General features: G+C 48.1%; 1 protein-coding gene across 17 annotated transcripts in view; it reads left to right on the top strand.

Moving 5' to 3' along the window:
• The window catches only part of RANBP17 (RAN binding protein 17), a 355,438-nt gene extending 341,830 nt beyond the window's left edge, over window positions 1-13,608 (top strand). For all 17 annotated transcript variants that reach the window (XM_081520766.1, XM_081520759.1, XM_081520765.1 and 14 more), the window contains 3 exons: window positions 9,094-9,192; window positions 11,069-11,196; window positions 13,161-13,608. In XM_081520766.1, the coding sequence (XP_081376892.1) occupies window positions 9,094-9,192; window positions 11,069-11,196; window positions 13,161-13,251 (318 nt within the window). In that variant the 3' untranslated portion in view covers window positions 13,252-13,608. The remainder of the gene's footprint in view (window positions 1-9,093; window positions 9,193-11,068; window positions 11,197-13,160) is intronic.
• Window positions 13,609-23,180: the final 9,572 nt, after the last annotated feature.

The following is a 23,180-nucleotide window of genomic DNA, read 5'->3' as shown; positions in this document are numbered from 1 at the left end:
GTAACATCTCTAAATCATCTCTCCAACCGCTTGGCCAGCAGTCTCTGTGCCAGTTAGACAGCTATAAATATAAACTTCAAATCTGAAAGGCAGCCTGCCATCCTCTATCGTTTAAACATTAAACTCTAATCTTTAATGGAAAATGCTTCTGCAGGCCAAGTGAATTTTCCAAAAAAATACTTTTTTCTCCTCACACAAAATCATTTGAACATGTTAAGTAAAATAACCCTCCACTGTTGGTTATGAAGATTTTTAGGTCCATCTAACCAGATCCCTTTGGGAAGTCAGGGAGGATATAGTGACAGATGAAAGGCAGTGAAAGTTTGAACCTCCTCCTGTAAGGATAATATGTTTATTATGAAACACAATATTCACTGCACTCTGCTTGGAGGACGGCATGAGATGCCCTCATGCCATTATGCCTTATGTTGTTCTGTTGTGAAATATGATATTCATTGGGAAATGTTGTGATGACTGTTCAATACAGCAGCATGCTATTTCCCACTCCCTGTTTTTAATTTTGAATGGCCTCAGTTAGAGGTTGCTTTACCACTGAATATTTAATATAAACATGTGTTTGTAGTCACCTCTGTCGTGCGGGTATGTGTGCGCCGGGTGGAGTTCACGTCACTGCTCCTTATCCCACAGGCTCCCTGTGGGACTGTGGATCTGCCGCCCTGCACCACACACAGCCCTGCTGGGGCAGTCTAGTGTCCAGCCCCTTCTCTCACTGGCAGTCTGGAATCCGAGGCCATGTTCTCAAAGCTCTGAATCAACCTGTGGCTTCAGTATCAGGTTGTATTTCTTGGAAAGATTTCTTTAGCTGGGCAGAAAATGGGATAAGCAGTCAAGGATTCTGACCATTTCTCTCCATCTCCAAGGCTCATCATTTCTCCTCTGGGCTTGTGCAATAGTGTCTAAACATGTTGCCCTGCCTCCAGCAGCTACCCATCATTGCCATCCCGCTGTTTCCATCAGTTTTGTTCTAAACCACAGACCTACCCATTATTCAGAAGTCCTTTGAAGGCTACCCTGTTCATACTGGCCCAAACTCGTTTCTGCATTCAGCGTGATGCAGAAGGCCTTCTGTAGCCTGGACTCAGCCGGTCTTCTCCTCACCCTCAGTTCTATTCCTTTCCACGAAAGAAGGTCTCTCTCCAAAGCCTGCTATACAGACCCTGATTATTCCTCAGATACACCAAGCCCTGTCTCCTCTGCCTTTTCTTGTTTTATTTTCTCTTCCTGAGATATCCTTCTTTCCCAGTGATGCTATATGTATCTTTTAAGATTCCAGTTAAATAACTAGCTCTCCTGTGAAGATAAGCTCATCTCTTTAGACAGGAAACATAGCATATATGCCTTTGTTAGTCTCTCCTGAGCTTACACGTTTGCTCATTTGGAGACCCCCGGAGGCTTGTGTAGCACATTTGAGGTTCTATGATTGTAAGGCAGTCATTCAAACAGTATACCATGAACTAGAAATGACAGTGTCACTTGAAAAAAACTAGAGGAAAATGGCTTTGGAGTTGAAAACCATTCCTCTCCATACAAATTTTCCCAGCATTCCTACTTAGAGGATGTTTTTGACAAATGATGCTTAATGTTTACATCAAATCAAAAAATTTTCTGTTTGATGTTGGCAAGAGAAGAGTGAGAAAGAGTTCTCCAAATAGTGCTGAGTGACAAACCCTGCAGCCTCCCAGTGCCCCAGGTTTTCTGGTTTTATTTTAATGCAGCAAGCTGCTTTATGAGATCTGCAGCCACTTGAAATATGATTTACTACCAGTAAAAAGTTTCAAATGGATAATGAAGATTCAAGAATGAGACTCACAGTGTAGTGTAGTCAATTTTGTTGCTCTTGCTCTCCAGTACATCTCTGCCATTGAACTGAATTATTTATTGTAATTTATTTCAACCATGGAAAATAAAACTGTTTTCATTGTGATTGCACTGTAACATCCAGAACAGACACATCACAGGCAGTACTCTCAATTAATTAATCCTGAAGTTTCATTCCAACTTTATCTTCTTTCTTATAAGCTAGGAGACTGGCAGGTAATTCTTTCCCCAATAAACTGTGATTAAAATGAATGTTTTGAGAACCAAGGGTGATGTTGGTAATGGAGAAAATTGAAACAACAGCAAAACTAGGTTGTGTATGTCCTTAGACTTTACTGTGGATGGAAGGGGCTTTTAAATATTCTAGGCAATTTTTCACTTGGAGAAAATGCATCCCTGAACTTTCTGTAAGGAGGAGGTGGAGGAGGGGGTGCTCTGCATTTGGATTCAGAACCATGCAATGCTAATATGACCAAAGCCAGCTGAGCTAACCAGTCCTGCAGTACCTTTATTAGTAAGAAGTTTTTTTGCCTTTAAAAAAAAAAAAAAGCAAAGCTAGCATCGTACAAAGGCCAAGAGGCAGGACTCCCAAATGATTTTTCAGAGGAGAATGGGTCACCTGTGTAATTGATTACAATCTTGTTTCTTTGAAAAAGAGGCTCAGCTCATACATTTCATTTGATTTTTTTTCATTTTAAGTACTCAATAGTTGTTTCTATTATGAGGCTGCAAAGACCCTAAGAGAACTTAGGAACGTGCTTAATGTGTACACATATTAAAAGATTTAATATAACTTGGGTGGTTGGGCTTTGTTAATCCAGGCAGAAGAACATTTGCTTGTTTGTCCATTACTTTCATTTTTCATAACATTCCACAATGTCACATTGGTAGACAGCAAATGAAGAAACAATTGATTCCTTTTCCCTAAAGATGACTAGTATCTGATTTGAGGAGGATCACATTTCAGTATTTGCTGTGCACATGGCCTCAAGAACAGCGCTTGGTAATGACAGCAACTCCCTTACTTCCACAAGCCTTGAAAACCTGGAAGCTTTTCCTCCTTCAGAACATTGAGATTCTTCCAGATCCTGGATCTTCAACCAGGGCATGGGGCTGTGGGAGAGGGGCAGAAGGCTTCTCTGCTTTTTCAAGTTCTACTGCACTGTCGTTTTCATTCTGTGGTTATTGCTGTTGCTATGGCCAGCCTTCCTTCTCCTCTCCCACCTGGCCTTCCCGTTACAGGTGCCAGAGGATTCCTAAGACCCAGGAGCTTCCCTCAAGTGTTCAGTGCATTTATTAGTTGTTCCTCAAAATGTCAGCAACTCATTACCTCAAAATCAAAGGCAACCTAGTTTGGCCTGCAGTACACGTAATTTTATATCCTACCCCCCCTTATTATTGCCCCCCCCCCACTCAGCAGATTAAGGCACCCTATTCTGCACCCTCTTGGGCCCAGCCCTGATCAACCTTGCTTTGTCCTCCTCTCTCTAGCCCTGCCTGGGTCTAGATACAGAGATGCTTGTCTTGGTGTCTCATCTTTTCTTTGGTCTGTCCTTCTTTTGTCTAAGGGCTTCCCTGGTGGCTCAGGTGGTAAAGAATCTGCCTGCAATGCAGGAGACTTGGGTTCGATCCCTGGGTAGGGAGGATCCCTTGGGGAAAGGAAGGGCTACCTACTGCAGTATTCTTGCCTGGAGAATCCCCATGGACAGAGAGCCTGGAGGGCTGCAGTCCCTGGGGTCGCAGAGTCAGACATGACTGAGCAACTAACACTTTCACTTTTCTTTTGTTTAAACCAAAGCTGCCTTCTCTGGCCCTCCTTCCCCCACCCTTTGGAGAAGACAAATTACTCTTGTCCCCGTCCCATTTCCCTGGTCAACAGGCAGCAAAGTTGCAGTGTAACTAAAATGTCATGCAGCCCTGAACCAAGAGGCCAGGAGAGAAAGGGGAAAGCTGAGGTTCCCTGAATACATTAAAGACTTGATCCCTGTGGGTCAGAGTTCCTGTCATCACTGCAGGTTCAGTGATGTCTTTCTGAATTGGATGGGGAGCAGGAGAGAGGAGTTTGGATTTGTTTCACCTGTTTCTTAGATTTTGTGGAATATTTTTTAGTTTTATCAATATACTCAAAGAACATTAATGATGAAAAATGTTCCCTCTATAGAGAGTATTTTAAATTGAAGAAAATTAGTTTAATTTCCTAATCCTTTCTCCTATGTTTATTTAAATTGCTATATACCTGGGTGGGAGGGAAACCAATGGTTCAATGGACCATTTTCCAGAGATAATCTATTAATTATGTCTACTGCTGTTCATCTTGAGAGGCTGAAGATACGGAACCAGATTTATAAAAACTCTAGGTAGGAGGCAAAAAGGTCTCCTACCGACTCACCAGGAACCCCTTCCCTGGATTCTAATCCCAGGGACTTCAGTAGCTGCCTGACTCCTGAGCAAGCGGTCAAGTGGCCAAACAGAGGACACGCACGTGAGCAGCGTGTCTGGGAGGCCCTCTGAGGGCGGGAGAAGGAGCCACGGCCACTCATACTGCCGCCACTGCCGCAGTCCCGGTCCTTGCCCACGGGCAGCCTCAGGGTGTCAGGCAGCAGCCTCCGGACTTGGGCAGACCTGTGCGCGGGTCCTGGTTCCACTTCACATCACAGTAGCTGATAGCTGTGATGCCTGGAGCAAGTCCCTGACTTGCTCAGGACTTCAGCTCCTTAGACTGTGAAATGGGGATAATGTCTCCCTCAGGGTTAGCTGGGAGTTGCAGACAGTGTGTACATGTGCCTCACAGAGTGCTGAGCACCCAGGGGCTTTCTGCAAACATATCTGTTCCTATCGAGCAGAGAGAAACCTCATCAGGCACAGCTTACTCTTAGGTGGAAATGCCTGTCAGTAAAAAAAAATGGTGCCTCAGCCTTTAGCCTTGGTGACCTAAAAGGCCCTAGCGATCTCTTCCAGGCAGCTGCTGGCTAGAGAGGCAACAGTGGCTTAGAAGTGTTCTCAGGCTCTGCACACAAAAGCAAGATCCTTGGAAACGAACAGTGTGTTAATTTAGATATTTACTAATTTCAGGTTTTAGCCATGGGCTGAGGCTAGAACTTCTCTGTTTTCTGTATGCTTCCCTTTCAGCTCTTTTATCTCTTTATGCTTTAGTGGATAGTTCACTCGTCCTTTCCCATTCTTTCATTTATTCATCTGTGCCTTCATTCTGTCATCCATTAGCTATTTCCTGAGCTTCTCATAGGTGCCAGATGCCACATAAGGCAGGAGGGATACAGAGAAATGTCCCCCATGTCTACCATTCCCCCAGAATAGTAGAAGGTTGCAGACCAATCTCCCTAACACCCGCATTGCAGTCATCACCTGGCACCCACTCAAGCCACACCTCTCAGCCATCCTTCTCCTCCCAGCTTCTAGACCCGTTGAACGTCCAGTGTCCTCAGAAAGAGTACATCCAGCACAAGCCACATCTGTGCTGACATCTACATCCGCCTCTGCAGTGAGAGCGTGCTGTGGGGGAGAGTGGGCCCACACGTTGGGATAGGCAAGTCCACTGTGCGTTGTGCCTGTGCTTTGCATCGCATGGTAAGGCAGAAACGCAGGAGAAGAGCTGAGGAGTGAACAGAGGTCCACGTAACACAACACCGCTTTGCTTTATTTTTCCAGATCAGATATTCGTCAAGTAGCCTCATGTTTTATTTAGAAGGTTACTAGTTTTCAGAAACACTATCACTCAAAATCCATACTAATACATGTGCCAGACCAAACAGAACTGATTTTTGTACTGTTTTCTATGTTAGCTTTTTTTTGGCATCAGGAGGTGGGGGATATTGTTTTTACTTTTAGTGCAGCTCCCAGTGAGGTCAGATAATTGTGAGGAGAGTATAATCTGGGTTATCTGTCCATCATCAAGACATGAAATCAGGTGCTTCCTTGAGCCATGAGATTCCACTGGATCAGGCCAGGCGGGGCAACCGTGGTGGAGTAAAGGAGCACCAGTCATGACTGAGAGCCTGTGAGAGAAGTCAGTCCTCACTGTGGCCCCGCAAAGTAGTTGTTATAGCCTCTCATTTTATACGTAAAGAAATAAAGCCTCAGAAAAGAGAAACAACTTGCCCAACATCCCAGCTTACATAAGGGGCAGGGCCAGAGTCTGGTCCAAAGTCTGTCCCTACCAAACCAATGTTGGTTTTGCTTCATTGATAGAAATTTTCCACAAACTTAGCCCAAGCCTCTTGGGAAGGAAGAAGGGGAATAAGGAAGCAGCACCTGATATAGTGCAGGGTCTGGTTTTCCCAAGTGGACTAAGCCACATTATCCCCCTTCCCAAGTGGTCCATTCCCTGGTTGGGCAGACTAGCTGCTTAGGATAATACAGTGGATGATGTGTATGCTTTTTGGACACAGGCTCTGGAAAATGTAGCCAGGGTTGGGCCAGTTTGAGATGGCCATTCCAGCCATGCCTGTGGGCGGTGAGCAGAGGCTGGCAGAGGGGAGGCCCCGCTCACGCAGCCTTCCATGTGCTCAGCTCTGATGGCACTTTGTGACAGCGCAGGCTGGAGTGGGCCACTGCAGAGCTGGCAAGAGCTCTTTCCTTTCAGTCTTGACTTGCTCCATCCATAACCACCAGATTCTACGGTATCTGGAGCAGGTACTTAAGCTTTCACCCAGGATTCTTCCATATGGGAGTTGGGGACCTTTCTCCAAAGGGATTTGCTACACTGATTGAACTGTTTCCCCATATCCTCTCAGATTATTAGAAAAAAGAACTGTGGAAAAGAGTTGCCATGTCAGTACCCTTTGAGTGGATTTGCTCACTAATTTCCATTTTTCTGGAAGAGTAAAAAAGAAAAAAAAAAGTCATCTGTTTTAACCAACTTTATTTTTAGAAAAGTGTTTTATTCAAACATCCCCTTACTTATTACAGACATAAATACATGCATTCAGACAAATGAATCCACCGGAGAACCATATAAAGTAATTGGCACATCACTTCAGCATGCTTTGTCAGTTACTGGAGGACTTTGGTGCCTCTAACTTTAATCTTTTCCATTAAAATATCCATTCTGCCTTCAGATTGTGAAACCCGTAATATTTTAGGCTGTCTCCATGGATCTGTTAGTTTTGCTTGTCAATTTAATTTGTGGCTCTATGACTTTGGGTGGCTTGTTAGATTGTCTACAGAAACACATGATCTGCAAATGATGTTCAATATGCCAGCATAAGACCCAGCCTCTCCCCAGAGACACTGGACATACAATAAATGTGTACTTGCAGCTTTCATTTGCAATCGGCCTGTTAGGATGTTGATGATGATGATGATGATGTGTGGAACAGCAGATGTTTAGAGCTCATCAGTATTGTTTTTATATATATATATACCTTAAATGGGCTTCCCTGGTGGCTCAGATGGTAAAGAATCCTCCTGCAATGCGGGAGACTTGGGTTCAATCCCTGGGTTGAGAAGATTCCCTGGAGGAGGGCATGGCAACCCACTCCAGTATTCTTGCCTGGAGAATCCCCAGACAGAGGAGCCTGGCCATGGAGTCACAAAGAGTCAGACATGACTGAGCGACTAAGCGCACACACATACACACATACCTTAAATGTTTATAACACTTTTCACTCTTTGCAGCACTTTTTATATCCACCATCTCATTTGATTCTCATTTGATTCCCTGAGCTTCCTTGTACTGGATTATCATTTCCCTCGTTATGGGTTATGAAACTGAGACACAGAGAGAGAGGTTCAGTGACTGGCCCGAGATCACAGGGTAGGTTGCGTTGCAAAAATGCCAGAGGACAAAGCCAGATGTCACCAAAGCCTAGTCAGGTGTGGTATATGTAGTAGACTTTGCCACGTAATTGCTGTTTTCCCCTGCCTTCCTTCAGGGAAAGGAGCTCTGAAGCAGTGAAGCAGGAAGGACTAGAGATGAGGGGTATAGTGTCCAAGAAGCAGAAACTGTAGCATCCGCTTTACATGGGTGACCAAAGCTTGCTTCCTCACTCTCTGCCAGGTCTGTTGCAGCAGCCTCATCTCTGGCCTCCCTCCTGTACTCTCACCTGCACAGCCCACGTGTCCCAGAGGGAGCTTTCCTAAGTACACATCTGAGCATGTCTCTCTAGGCGCAAATACCCAGATTCTCCATCGAGGTCTTCCAGCCTACACTGGGGTCTTGCTTCTGGCCCACCTCTCTTCTCCCCACCACACTGCATTCCTTACCATTGCAAAACCCTCTGGGTTCTTGCCCAGTCTCCTTTTTTGCTGCTGTCTCTGCTTAGAACACATTTATGATGAACTCCATAACTGTGACCTTCTCTGTGGAGTCTTCCCTGATTCTCAAGGACCCAGAAGTACCTGTCTTTCCGCTGCTTACCCACAGCATCTTTGCCCAGCCCTGGTTCCTGTTATCTCTGCTGAGTAGTCTGTCCCAGGAAGCTTTTAGCTCCTCAAGGACAGAGGTTGTGGTAGATGTCTGTGTTCTCTTACCCGCTGCCAGGCATCTTGTAGACTTGGAATTTAAGAAAATGGTGAGTATGACATGCAGGAGCAGGGCTTTCTTGGTGGTTCAGTGGTTAGATTTCGCCTTCCAATGCAGAGGGTGTAGGTTCAATCCCTGGTGGGGGAGCTAAGATCCCTCATGCCTTGTGGCCTAAAAGCCAAAACAGGAAACAAAAAATTCAATAAAGATTTTTTAAAAATAAGCAATGTAGGAGTGAAGTGAGTGAATGAATAAGTTTAGTGTATGAGGAACGAATGAAAAGATTTTTAACAGCCTGAGCCAGCAGGAACCGTGACTTCCAGGGTGAGATGGGCTGGGCTCCCTTTCTCCCTCTGTCTCAGGGGGTCATGGAGAGATGTGGCCCCTCTATAACTTGACCATGTCTTTGGTGAAATGAGAGCCTCAAAAGTGAGCTGAGCTTTTTGCCTGGTGACCCAGCAGAGAAGAAAGCACATCTGTGTTGAGAGGTCGGAGCTGATCCCCTTGGGCCTGTGGCTTCTGACCTCTCCCACCCAGAAGGTTCTCACCAAACGTTTCAGTAGCGGCAGCTCTTCCTCAGGGAGCTGAGAGTCTTTGCCAGGAGTTCCCATAGGCAGCATTATAGGCCTCCAGCGTCAAGGCTGTTTGTCCAGCAAGTGCCCTCATGGCTGGTGGCCGGATGTGGTGGGTAGAAGGTGAGCACATAGAAAGCCTGGGGTTGGGGGGAATCTCAAGCCAGGGCCCCAGTGTCTCCGTGTGACTCTGTCTTCTAGATGATGTCCGTCCTCATGAACACCATTGTCTTTGAAGACTGTCGGAACCAGTGGTCAGTATCCAGGCCTCTGCTGGGGCTCATCCTGCTCAATGAGAAGGTGAGTGTGGCTGCAAGGGGGTCCCCAGGAGGCAACCACAGAAGGAGGGAGCAGCCAGACACCAGGCCAGGCTGTGACAGAGACGGGGAGCCAGCCGAGTGTGAGCGGGCACCCTGAGCGCCCAGGACAAGGCCGTATGCCCCCAGAAGGCCCTTCCCCAGAGGCCTCAGATCGCCTTCAGTTAAGTGGATGCCTCAAGCTAGCTTTTCTGGAACCCAGAGCCCCCACACTGGTCAGGTGGTTTGCTCAGCAGTGCTTCCAGCTCACCCTCACTCCCCTCCCTGCTCCAGGAGATGCTGGACAACAATCCCTTTTGCCCATTCCTGGGCCTCCTTCCTGATGTGGGATCCCCACTGCCCTCGATGGTAGCAGCCCCCCGAATACAGAGGCAGCACCCTTTCTCCAGATCACGAGTCTCCAGTCCTTAAGTGCACGCACCACTCTAGGCTGCCTCCCAAGTTCTCCAGCTTCCCCTTGAACCCACCCCTGTCTCCCCAGCAGTCAGTAGGAACAGTGCATTACTGCTCAGGAGAATGAATTGTCTATACAATAAGAGAGTACTGGGGAGAAAGACAGTGAGATTAGAGACAGCCGCATACATTAAAATTCAAACTGAAATCCCAGCCTTGGAAGGAAACTAATAGAAGAAGAAAATATATCAAAAAGAGAAGAGCTGTCTCATCACTCACCTGTGCTGAAGTATCCAATTTTCGCCACATTCAATAGCACTGCCATTCATCTTCCCTCGGTGTTATTGTGATTTAAATCCAAGCTCTATAAAAGAGAGCAGTTCTTTTAAAATGATTGAGAGGGAATAAGGGCAAATTCAGTGTTTAGAAAAAGCTTATGACATCACAATATTATACTTTACTGATGGAGGCAATATTTCATGGTTTGGGATGAAAAACTAATAATTTTCTATTTGGTGTGAGTCACTGCATCATTATAAAAGGGAAAAATAAGTAGTTTTGTGCATTCCCAATCTTGTTCGGGAAGACACTGTGGTTTAAGTATAATGCCTCTGATATATAGTATTTAAGTATTAGTCTGACTACATATTAATTATGTGTGTTTCTGATGTGAGCTGTTTTAATGTATGATGAAAATTAAATATCATGCTGTTTGGGCCTGGAAGGATAAACACATGACTAGCAAAATGTCGTCTTTGTGCTGAAATTAGGCTGTTTCCAGTGATTAGGAGCTGCTTTCAGCATAAGAGTATGTGTCTGTAAAAGCCCACAGGCATCAGCGGAGAGGAAAGCGCTGTGCAGTTCTTTGTGACCAGGTGTGACAGGGGTTTTTCTTAGTGTCGGACAGCTCTCCCAGAACTAAGCGAGCCCCTGAGATGCCCTGCCTCAGCTGAACAGACTCGCCTGACCCAGGAGCGCAGGGACTTGGGGGTACAGAGCCTGGGGCGGTTTGAGAAGCAGTCCACTAAAGCCGCGGGAGACAGGGAGGCAGGAGGAGGGGCCCGGAGCCTGGCCTCAGCTGCCCGAGTGCTCCCTGGCTAAGTTCTTCCCTCAGCCTGAGAGGCCGTTCCTCTTTCAGCCTTTCCGTGGTGATTGTTGATGAGAGGAAGACCTTTATGTGCTTGATCCCCCACACAGGAGGCAAGGGCTCCATCAGCCTAAATTGTTCTGTGACAATAAAACAATTATAGCAAGAGATTTTATGAGAGGGGATAATACAGTTTATACTCAGGAATGTCTCTATTGCTCTGGTTTTCTCTCAAGGCTTAATGTTCAAAGTGGACCCGGACCAAAGCCCGTTTGAGAGGAGCCCTGAGCACTTCAGAGCTGGTCTAGCCCCTCCCCCACACCTTTCTTCAGGCCCAGTTTGGAGCCAGACCTTTGACACTTGTTCTGTCTCCCAACAGTATTTCAGTGAGCTGAGGGCAGGTCTGATAAACAGCCAGCCTCTCCCCAAGCAGGAGGTCCTTGCCCAGTGCTTCAGGAGCCTGATGGAAGGAGTGGAGCAGAACCTGTCTGTCAAGAACAGAGACAGGTGAGTGACGCCCAGTAGTTCAGCATCTCAGGGAGATGGATGTTCCAGGATTGCACTTAACACAGCTCACGTACTGATGTGGCTTTTTTATTACACCTTGTAATCCTCGGCTCAGTTTTGTTCCATCCAGTATGGGTATTTGCTTTCTTCCAAGCAGCACACTAGGCGCTATAAAGGATGCGTGCATGCTAAGTTGTTTCAGTCGTGTCCAGCTCTTTGCCACCCCATGGACTGTAGCCCACCAGGCTGTCCATGGGATTATCCAGGCAAGAATACTGGAGTGGGTTGCCATTTCCTCCTCCAGGGAATCTTCCCAACCCAGGGATTGAACTACATCTCCTGTGTCTCCTGCATTGCAGGCAGATTCTTTATCACTGAGCCACTGGGGAATAAAGTGCAACTTTTGCCCTTAAGCAGTTTATAATCCCACAGAAAAAATAAAGAAAGAGTTAGAACTGCTATGAAGGACAAAGAAAGGCTTCCTGACATTTGAACAAACATGGACTTTGAGGTCAGACAGATTCCAATTTAAATTTTATTCCTTTATAAGCTGTGTGGCAGTGAGTAAGGCAGTCAACTTCTCTGATCCTCAGTCTTCTCACCAGTAAAACAAAGATGATGATAATTGACTGTGACATTTGAATGACAGAGTACAGTAAACATAGTACCTAGGACATAGAATAAATAGTAAGTAAGTAAGGAGTTCCTTCCTCTGCCTGACCTTTAAATGTGGTTGGTTTTGCAAGAACAGAGACAGGTTAAGTTGCCAGTGAGATCTTGATGAGGAACACAAATTTGTCACCTATGCTTGAATTCATTCATTCATTCATTTAATTCACAAAATTTTGTTGAGAATCTGCTATGTGCCAGGCATCAGGGATACCAGTGGGGAACTAACTGTTCCACGTTTTTGCCCTCATGGAGCTTCTAGTGGCAGAGACAGACATAATGAATGATGGAGAGAAAAAATGTTTTCAGGGAAAAAAAAAAAACTACTTGCCCCATCCTTTTGTAAAATGTGGTGGCATTCAAATGGTATGCCATTGAAATGCAAATTATTAATTGCCCCATAGCCACAGGCCACAACCTGGGCCTTGATAATACAAGGCCAGATCAGATGGACTCTGTGGACATGTTCCCTTTACTGCTTATTTCTCGCCAAGATCCTCTAACAGGCAAATAGGGGCAGCCTCCAGGCTAGGAGGAAAAGAGACTGAGGGAAGGAAGAGAAGGTGCCTTGCTAGGTGCCTCAAGGGGAAAATTGCTTTGCCCGAGGCTTGGGAGTTTGAGTACCACGTCCTGAGCAGCTCTGTGAAATGGTGTCAGATGAGTTCCTTGTTTAGTGAGAGTACTAGCTAGCAAGGACAGGGTGTTTTCCACATGCCAGGCAGGATGCTGAGCACTTACAGGCATTGTCTCTCTTAACTCAGTGAATTCTTCCTTCTCACAGTTCCATAAGGTAGCTATCATGTGGGGTACCAAGACCGAGGTTAAGTATTCATCTGAGATCCCCCAGTTAAGAAGTAGTAGAGTCAGGATCTGAACCCAGGTGGTCTTACCCAGTGCCTCCTCTTCAGGCAGCACTGAGTCTGGTTTTCTCTTCTGCAGATGAGGATACTAACATTTGCTCTGCGGAAGACTTGTGATGATTAAATGAAGTTATATGTAAACACAACATAAGCTTTTTGGGTTCTTTTCTTTATATTCCTTACTATCTATGTGTAATTCGACTTTTAAAAATAATTCTTAAATGGTATAACCACTGAACGCACCCTTCAGAATGATTAGAGTATCTGGTGATAACCCTTATTTTCTGGGAGGGGAAGGGAAGGCGCTATAGTGGCCGTGAAAGGGGAGGAGGGAGCGCAGCCAGGACCCTCTCCAGGGTCCTGAACTCCGCCACCAGAGGTTCACACAGCTTCAGCCTTGCCACTGCCCTCAAGCCTTTCTTCCTCTTCCCACAGATTCACCCAGAACCTCTCTGTCTTCAGAAGAGATGTGGCCGAGGCCCTGCGTAGTGATGGCGGCAGCGAGCCACTGGACATGATGAGCTGACTGGGCTTCTGCCCACGTGCCGAGAGGCCTTCATCCAGAGACTCTGCCCATGTGCCGAGAGGCCTTCATCCAGAGACCTGTGGGTCTGGATCCCAGGACAGTGATGTTGGCTAGCCCAGGAGAATCTATTTTTCAAAACAAACAACAACAAAAACCTTACCTTTTTATAAGTCCGGCCTAATTATAAGAATTTATAATAGTGCACAAACAATGTAAATTCAGTCTTTGCACTGAAAAAAGCAAAAGATGTGTTTCAGTCTTTCTCTATGATATTATTATCTTTGTTCTTACAATGCTCTGAAAGGATGTAGAAACAATATTTAACCAAAGAACATAATAAACCAGGTTTGCAGCTCAGTGTTTACTAGTTCATGGCTCTGCGATCAAGGTGGTGAATTTGTGGGAGATGCAGCCTTCAATGTGGATCCTGGGTTGAGACAAATACCATTTGAACCTGTTAAATTAGTAGTTTGTTATCAGTCTCGTCTGGAAAAGCAGTGTTGGAGCTCTGAGCTGTGGGCATTTCAAACGAGCCTGGGAGGTCTGTAAAGCATCCCACAGGACTGCACACAGACCTCTCTGCCTCAGCAGTGTCTGATAAAGTTGAGAGACAGTAACACAATTAAATGACTTACAAACAACGTTTGCTTTTCACTGGCATAAGTCTGAAGTGGTTTAGTCTGGAAGAATTAAGCTGTGCAATTACTGCCTGCAGAGCTATTTCTTCAGAAGGAGTAGGTGGCCCCAGCAAGTAGTTCTGGGGCTACTAGCACCCAGCCCTTCTGCCTCCATTTAACTTTTAAGAGAAGCAGAGGCATCCAGTTAAAATGTAGATTCAAAGCCACTTGCCGTCTTGAGCCACCCAAAGTGGTTCTAGATGCTAAACTCTAGCTTTTCAGAGGATGAGGATCAGCTCTGTTTTCATCTTGCCACAAAAACTCTTTTTACTATGGGGACTGCAACTCAACACAAACCCAGGACAGGGAGAAGGCCTTTACAGTTTGTGATGGATGGTAACTAGGCTGTTAATTTGAGATTGTCACTGTCAGATGGCTTTGGTATCTCACTGCTCTGTCTTCATGGTTCAGGCTTATAATAAATAGTATTCCCTTTATTTTCTGATAAGACATGAAAGGTTGGCCTTACTGTTGAAGAAGTAAATCCACAGGCTCCTGTTATAATCTCATTTCTCAGAGTAGTTATTTCCTGAAAATTTTCTTGATGGTTGAGTTTTATAACAGGCTTGTCGCATAAGAGCAAAGTCACCCAAGTTTATCTAAAAATTTGTCTTCCATATGTGAACTCAGGAAGTCAGGGAAAAGTGTGTTCTAGGTAGGGTTATTTCTGGTATCTAATGGAGAAGTAAGCCTCAGCCTTACACTATGTTTCATTATCAGTAGGATAAATAATTTTCCATGAGAAGGCAAATTCTGAACTTCATAAAACTTCAACTTTTTAGAGAAATCTGATTTGAGAATTTTCTCTTTCTCAGGGGCTAATTACTGCATACTACCCATCCCCAAAACATCCTTCATGGAAAGCCCATCCCATTCTGGCACTTTTTTTTTAAAGGTTCGAGGCCGGGGTTCCCTGGTGGCCTAGTTGTTAGGATTCCGGGCTTCCACTGCCACGGCCCAGGTTCAGTCCCTGGTCAGGGAGCTGTGATCCCACAGCTGTGGGGTGGGGCCTAAATAAATAAATAAAACAATGTTCCAAGACCTAAAAGCACCATGTTATTTGCATCAAAATGCTCACAAGAAAATGACCATGTGCGCTTGCTTTTCTTGACCACATCGCCAGAGGTCGCCTGGTGGTTTCTCAGCGGCCAGGCAGGCTCCATCTGGGCCTTGGAGGCCTGCTGGGGAGGAGGACTTGTCGGGCCCACCCACCCCCGCGCCAGCAGGCCTGCTCACAGAGCTGGGTGCGCAGAGCACGTCTGGAGGCAGCATGCCGGGCAGGAGCTCTCAGCTAGGGGACCCGGCCCTCAGCCCTCACCTCAGCCCCCTTGTCAGATGAGGAAACGGAGGCTCAGAGGTGGTACCCAGCTTACACAGGCAATATTTGATCCCACGTCTGGGTCACCTCACAGGCATTCTTGAGGTCTCTTCCAAGACCTATATTTGAGAATGGTAAGTTGAAACCAGTTAGTGTTTACATCAGTTTCCATGTGTTTTTCAGAACTCTATTGCTAGATAACAAATTGCCCCAATACACAGTGGCTTCTCCAGTGGCTCAAATGGTAAAGAATCTGCCTGCAATGCAGAAGACCCACGTTCGATCCCTGGGTCAGGAAGACCCCCTGGAGAAGGGAATGGCTACCCACTCCAGTGTTCTTGCCTGGAGAATCCCAGGGACAGAGGAGCCTGGTGGGCTACAGTCCATAAGGTAGCAAAGTGTCAGACACAGCTGAGCAGCTAATGCTTTCATAGTGGCTTAAACAGCACTGCTTACGTCACAGTTCCTGTGGATGCTCTGCCTCCGGGTCTCCGAGGCTGTGGTGGGTCTCATAGGCCAGGGCCCTGTTCACCACGCGGCTTGCTGGGAAGGACCTGCTTCCACATGCCCTCTTGGGCAGGAGTCCGCTCTTCATGGGTTGGTGAACTGAGCCTCAGCTAGCCAAATGGCCTCTCCACAGGGTGGCTCACAGCACCGCATCTTGCTTTAGCAGAGCAAGGGAGAACACAGCACGCTGGAGTCACGGCCTCTCCTAACCTAACCGCAGCAGGGCACCCATCACGTCTGTATTCTCTTCACTGAAGTCCACTCACCAGGACCAGACCACACCCAGGGGGAGGAGTTATACACGGGCAGGGATCTTCGAGCCTCGACTCTTCCCTGGCCTTTACTGGAGAGGTTGAGCTTGGCTAAAGGTTTCTCCCCAGAAATCTGGAACAGAATCCTGATCTTCCTAGGAAGGCTAAGTTCCATTCTGTGGCCTTTCTGGGGGAGGAAAGGAGAGTGGGGAAGCTAGGATGTTTCCACAGGCACATTCCCCCAGGAGCCTCACCCACCCTCCTCTTCCCCCAGCCTTGCCTCGGTCAGGGATCATAGGGAGGACTCTTGAGGACACTCGGAGTTCCATGTGGGAGTTCTCCAGGGTCATCCCATCCCAAGGATGAAGCCAGCACTCAAGGGCACACCCCATCTTGCAGAGCCCACACAAAAGAGAACTATTATAGTTGGATCTGTTACCTGCTCTAATCAGATCACAGGTGTACCTAACTCACACTCAGCAACAGGAAAAAAACAAAAGACTCCATCAGGCCCTCAGGGTCTACCATTCAACCAGCCTCACCCAGAGTGAGGAGGAGAGGAAGGCGTGGGCCACTGCCGGCACACCGCACCCTCCTGATGAGCTCCTAGGGGGCTAATATGTCTCCTCCATGTGGTGTGGGGCGCTAGGTCAAGCCAACAGCTTCAGCTGATAGTCAAGCAGGAAACAGCTTGAAGGTATCATGACTGCCAGGCTTTCGCTTTCTGCACTGCCTCGAGAACCTGACCCCTGAGAGCTGTGTCCTGCTTGTGTTCCAGATGTTCCTGTCTTTTCTGTGCTGCCCCAACAGGCTTCTCTAGAACAGGGGCTGCGGGTGCTGCACTGTCTGGTGATGGGGGCAGCCAGAAACGCCCTCCTGGCCCCTCCCACTGGCCCTGCGACCCAGAAGGGCCTTTGCCTTATGGTGCTGGGAGCCCCTGTCAACACATGCAGCTGCCCTGGCATAGCTGCAAGCTGAGCTCAGTGACTGAGCTAACAGCTGAGTGTGAGAACAGAGAGCAGGGTGGGTGTGGCAAGAGAAATGGGAAAGTGAAAGATGCCAGTCCAGCAGTGCAGAGAAGGCAACATCTGAGAGGACCCAGCACCTTATGGTGAGGAGGGAAAGTGCCTGAAGAGCAGAGCGAGGCAGAGTCGAGAGGGAGAAAGCAAAAATCTCAAGATGAACATTAAATAATTGGAACCACTGTCATTTAATGAGCAGCCACTAAGCATCGCAAATCAAGATCTCATTTAAATATAATGCCTACCAATAAGAAAGTCAAGTCAGCATTATCCCCATTTTAGAAGTGACAAAACTGAGACTAAAAGACTAACCTGAGCCACACAGCTAAGAAGTTGACGAGCCAGGATTCAAAGTCAGGTCAGCCTGACTCCAAAACTCATGTTTCTTTTCCACTAACACCACTTAAGCTAGATACTTCACCACCAGGCTTTGGAGACAGTTGGGTGGGGACGTGAATATGGACCCACTGGGACCCCCAGATGGGGCTGGTCACTTCCCAAGAAAGCCCAGTCCAGTACCTGGGCCTCTTATGTGCTGTGACTATGGGTTCTGCCACCAATTCACCCTCCTCCCTCCTTTATAAAATCATTCTTGAGAGTTTTTAATGTTTTATTGAGGTGTAAGTTTACGATGACAGCAAACCTTTCAAACTACAGCAAGAGTAACCTGCCTCCTTGGCATATTAAAAAATAATGTTAGTGTCGGTTTTTACGTCCCATAGTTTGGATTGCTGATAAGAGCGCTTCCTTGACAAGATTCTCTTTGAGGTTTACAGAAAGCGTAATAAAATATGTAAGTTACATTTCCACAAACAAAAGCTATAACATAAGTTATTTATAAGTGTGAGATACAAACAGTATCACGATAAATAAACCATAAAGGGTACCTGCAACATCCATCTTAATGTAATTTGCCCAACAAAAGTGTTGAAACAAGTCAAATTTAGTAGAGAAATCTGTCAGGAAGAAAGGAAAGTTGTAAAACACAAAATGGGAAAAACGGCTGGCGGGGGGCAGGGAGGAAAAAAGGGCGTGAGATCTGTGTGGAGGCGCCTCTGAAGGCTCCCGCCTGTGCCGGCCCTCACCCCCTGGGTTTGCACGCTACCTGCAAGCCCAGCCCGCGCACACCCCGCCACGGACCCGCAGGGGCAAGGACGCTCCCCTCACCTCCCCCGCTGGGCCCTATACCCTCTCTCCTAGCGCCACCCCCCGCCCTAGCCCCGCACCTTGGCAGCGCCCTCATGCGGCTGCCAGCCTCCCTGCCAGGGTCTCAGTCTGACTCAGCACAAGGCTCCTGGAGCGTTCCTTCACTCACTCATTCGCCGTCCACAGGCAGAGCAGCGGATGAGGCAGCCTCTGCCTCCAGAGAGCTGGTGAGCAGGGTAAATAAGATCAGTTCCAAAGACAACGAGGCAACGATGAAAATAAAACAGGGGTAAATGATGGCTGGGGGGAGGGAGCTGCTTTAAAGGATGGGCAGAGAGGCAATAGGTGACCTGGGTCCTCGAAGGTGCAAAGGCACCAGTCGTGGGCGGGGCTGGGAGAGATGGATGCTGAACGGAGTGCACGCGAGTTCCTGGACACACTCTGACCCCTGCTTCCTTACCCCTCACCTGACCTTGCAGTGTGCTATTCGGTTTAATACCGCAAACTCGTCATGACCCTCCAGTGGGCCCTGGGCCAGCCCTACAATATGAACTTGAATGCCACCAACACCATTCTGCTGTGGAAGCACTCCCGGGCCAGTGGGGGAGACAGAAGGGAGCCCACAACAGCAGCTCTCACCCTGCTCCTGCACTCCTTGCCTAGACCGCCCACTCCTTTCCTGTGGCTTAGAGTCTTGACTACCTGCTCCCAGAGGAAACACGGAGGGTATGCAGTAAAGGGAAAAGCATGGGCTTTGTAGTCAAGACACTCCTGGGTTCAAACCCCAGCTCCAGCCCTCCTCCCACGTACGTGCCCCTGGACAAGGGATGTCATATCTGCAAGCCAAATGTTTTATAAGTCCCACGACAGGGAAGCAAGGGGGTGTTCAACGGTTCCTGAGCAGCACCAGGAGGCTTTTGCCTTCCTCCTGCTGGCAGAGGTCTTTCAGGCCTCCTGAGGAAGGCTGTTCCCCTAGTCCTCCCCATGGGGGGGTGGGGGGGTGGGGAAGGCAGTGATGAAGAGCTCAAACTGCATTACACCCCTATCAGCTGGGGAAACGGAAGCCCAAAGTTGGGACGTGGTCCAGAAAATTTGAATAGTTGCTCAGTAAATACTTGAATAAATGAATAAATGAATAAGTTTGGGCAGGTGTCTTTAGAGCTTTTCATCATGAGATATAGAAGGGCCTGTAGAAATGCCAAGATCCTGCCTCTCATCCCTGAAGCCCCTCTCTCTCCTATAACACCCAGCAAGGCCCCCAGCAGCCCTATGCCTTCTCCCAGCTTCTCCATCAGGGCAAGGAGAGAATGCACTGCATCCTGGAAGTCTTTCTGGCCTCATGAATCCAGGTCACCAGCTCCCAGTTCTTAGAGATTCTCGTGTGTGTGTGTGTGTGTGTGTATGTGTGTGTGATCATCTGTCACTGTTCAATTGATAACAGGTAAGAACGGACAGTAAAAAAAAAAAAAATTACAATTTCAGGAACACAAAATACACATCAAACAATATTTGGCCAAAAACAGCGCCCAGAGGAAAATGTCTGGCCTTGCTGCTACTGCTACTGCTAAGTCGCTTCAGTCGTGTCCAACTCTGTGCAACCCCATAGACAGCAGCCCACCAGGCTCCTCCATCCATAGGATTTTCCAGGCAAGAGTACTGGAGTGGGTTGCCATTGCCTTCTCCAATGCATGAAAGTGAAAAGTGAAAGTGAAGTCGCTCAGTCGTGTCTGACTCTTTGTGACCCCATGGACTGCAGCCTACCAGGCTCCTCCGTCTATGGGATTTTCCAGGCAAGAGTACTGGAGTGCGTTGCCATTGCAAAAATTATAGACTTTGTTGAAATGGGGTTTTTCTCTCTCTAGTTATTCTCTTCTTAGCTCAATACTATCAATACTCAATACTGTCTGGCCTTAGATGTATTTAATAAAAAACAGGGAAGAGTGACCAAAGTAAACTAAAATTTCACCTCAACAAACAAAGCAGAAATGAATTAATAAAAATAAAACAAACCATTCCTGAAGGAGATGACATTTTAAAAAAGGATAATGAAATAAAAGTCTTTTCTTTCAGACAATCCTTTGGCAAACATGATAAAAAGCCACAACTGAGAGACACTGAGAATGAAGCGCAGAGGATGTTAACACAGATCCAACATGAGCGCTTCAAAACAGGAGAGAATCTTCCCATAATGTCATTAACATAACAGTAAATTTGAAAACTTGGATGAAATGGGCAATACTCCAGACTCTGGCTTCCGAATTTAAGCAGGCGTCTGAATCACCTGGAGGGCTTCTTAGACTCAGAATGCTGAACCCAACCCTAGGGCTTTGAATTCAGCAGGTCTGGGCTAGAGTCAAAGAAAGCACATTCCTAACAAGTTCCCAGGTGATGCTGATGCTGCTGCTGGTCGGGAAAACAGACTTGGAGAGCGCTGAACCAGGGACTGCCACCCACTCCATTTGCTCCTTTTCCTGAGCTGCCTAACAGCTCTGCTCTGTCTGGGTTGAGAACGACAGGGAGTTTGTGCTCAGTGGCCCAAAGCGCCCGCTGCTAGATGGCTGAGAAGTCCAGGGTCCCAAGCAGTGGGGCACTGTGCTGAATGCTTGCCCAGACGAGCTCATTCAGTCACACAAGACTGGTACGGGTGCTTGACCAGGTGAGGAAACTGAGGCACAAAGAGGGTTCCATGAGTCCACAGCTGATAAACAGAGGTGGGAATCCGATTCTTAAGCACTGGGCCATTCACCATGCCCTGGGAACAATGCTGGCCACATCACCCACACCTCACCTAACTCACTCCCTAACCTCACCTGCCCACATATCTGTGCAGAGTGGACTTGCTACTCAATTTAACAGGGCCAGGAAGTGGCAAAGACGGGCCTGGATCCAGGGCTCTGTAAACCAGGATGGAAGTGGAGCTGCTGTGGAAAGCCTTCGCTAGCCTGAGTCGGCGTGAGTCTCTTTCCACAGAGGGCTGTCGTGAGGAATAAGTAATGCCCCCACCCTCACCTGGCACACACTAAGTTCTCAACTCACAGTTGCTCCACTGTTGCCATTAAAAGTTATTATTATATAACCACCAGAGTTTCTCATAGGCAATTCCACAGACCTTCTCTCATTTACTTCTCACAGCCACCCTGGGGGTAGCTATTACCCTTTCTGTTTTACAAATAAGGAAAATGAGGTTCCAGGAGAGGCAACGAGAGGCCCTATAACCCCCAGCCCCTCCTCCAGTGGCAGCGCCTGAATTGGAAGCAGGAGACCCCAGGCCCAGAGCAATGGCGACGCGCCATCTGAAGGTTCTGGTCCGCAGAGAGCGGTGGGGGAGGGCTTGCCAGGGCCCAGGTGTCCTGCTCGCCTCACCCCTCTCTGCCTACCTCATTCTCCCCACCAACACTGAGAGTCTGCCAGGGCCAGAGACTTGCCCAAGGTCACTTGCCCAGGGACCCAGGCCTTAAGATTGTAAGTCCTGAGGCCTCTTGTTTTGGGGGGCAGATTCCCAGAAAGGATCTCCTACTTGCCACCCCCTGCCCTTCCTGGCCCTCTGGGACTGACCCTGTGGTAGACAAATACACCTTTCCCTCCAAGATACTGAACGTCCACAAATAAAACAGCAAACAAATAAACAGGAATTATAAGAATAATACATCAACTGTCAGGCTGGGGAGCAGGTGTGGGAGGGCAGCCAAGGCTTCTCCTTGCCTACATCATGCCAGGCCCTGACACCGTGCCCTCTCTACATGTCACTCACTGCGCACAACCATCCCGCAATTCACACATTCTGTTTTACAAATGAGGAAACCAAAGCCTGAAAATATCCAGTCACTTGCTCAAGGTCACCCAGCTAGGATGTGACCTGGCCCAAACAGGAACACCCTTCTGGCCAGTGAAGCGTCCCAGCTCTGACCGCCGTTGGCAAGACAGGGAGTGCCAGGAAGAGGCCCAGCCAGGGGGGCAGCAGTCAGTTGGCACCTAACGATTTTAGAATCAGCAGGTGAAAAACGATTCTGTAAGCATCCCTTGGGGAGACAGCTGAGGCTGGCGGGCTTGGGGGGCGCTGACCACCCTTCGAGTCGTCCTGTCATCGGTGCCCCTTGGCCCGTCTACACAACCTCCGAGGGCGCAGGCAGAACAGGCAGGGATCTCAGCGCCCAGGGTTACTCAAAGAAATCCCGCTATTTGCTCTAAATATGAACTCGCCCCCTACCCCCGCCCTCCGCCCTTGCCCCTCACCCCTCGCCCCTCGGGAACCCAAGGATCCCAACATCTGCCGCCCCACGGGCAGGTTCCCCCGCGGGTCCACGGTCCAGCCCATCCTGCAACGAATTTCGAGGGACGAGATCTCTCTCCTCACCGGGCAGCCTCGGGTCCCGTTCAGCCCGGCCCGGCACGCGTGGGCACCGGAGAGTTGCGCCTCTGTCCTTCTGGCTGGTGCCAGGGAATGTCTCCAAAGTGGCCGCGACGCCGCGGCCGAAGCCCAGGCGGGGGCGAATTCTCCCCACGCGGGTCGGGGTCCTTGGGAGCGCGGGGTCCACTCCGGTGTGTCCTCACCCTGTGCGCAGGTAGCGCAGAGCTTGCTCCCCACCGTGCACCCCTTTCCTTGCTCCCGCGGCGGTGGGGTGTCCAGGATCCCGCAGGTTCGTTCCGCGGTTGCAACTCCATTGTAATAGAAAGGATTCACATGGTTTGGGTTTTGTTCAGATGAAAAAAATTGGAAGAAAACGAAACCCCCCCCTCGGCAAACGACAGTTTCACCAGCAGCGTGCCCTCACAGCCTGGCTCGGCTGCAGGGAAGCAGCCCCGGCCGGGAGGAGAGGGGAACGTCTGCTAATTGCAGCTTCGTTAGATTTCGGGTTTGGGAGGCTGCGGTTCGGGCGCTAATATCCGCCGCCCATTATCCCGGCTAATAAATTTGACCTATTGTTCGTTTGTTAAAATGATGTCACCTTGGAACAGTCCCTAAGCTCCTATTTCCATGAATTAGGCCTTTATTGAAAGCCAGGAACCA

Source organism: Giraffa tippelskirchi, chromosome 8 (genome assembly GCF_054371585.1).
Source record: "Giraffa tippelskirchi isolate mGirTip1 chromosome 8, T2T-mGirTip1v1.2.pri, whole genome shotgun sequence".
Taxonomy (NCBI): Eukaryota; Metazoa; Chordata; class Mammalia; order Artiodactyla; family Giraffidae; genus Giraffa; species Giraffa tippelskirchi.
Note: the sequence above shows the minus strand (reverse complement) of the source record. Positions and strands in the feature narration are given on the sequence as shown.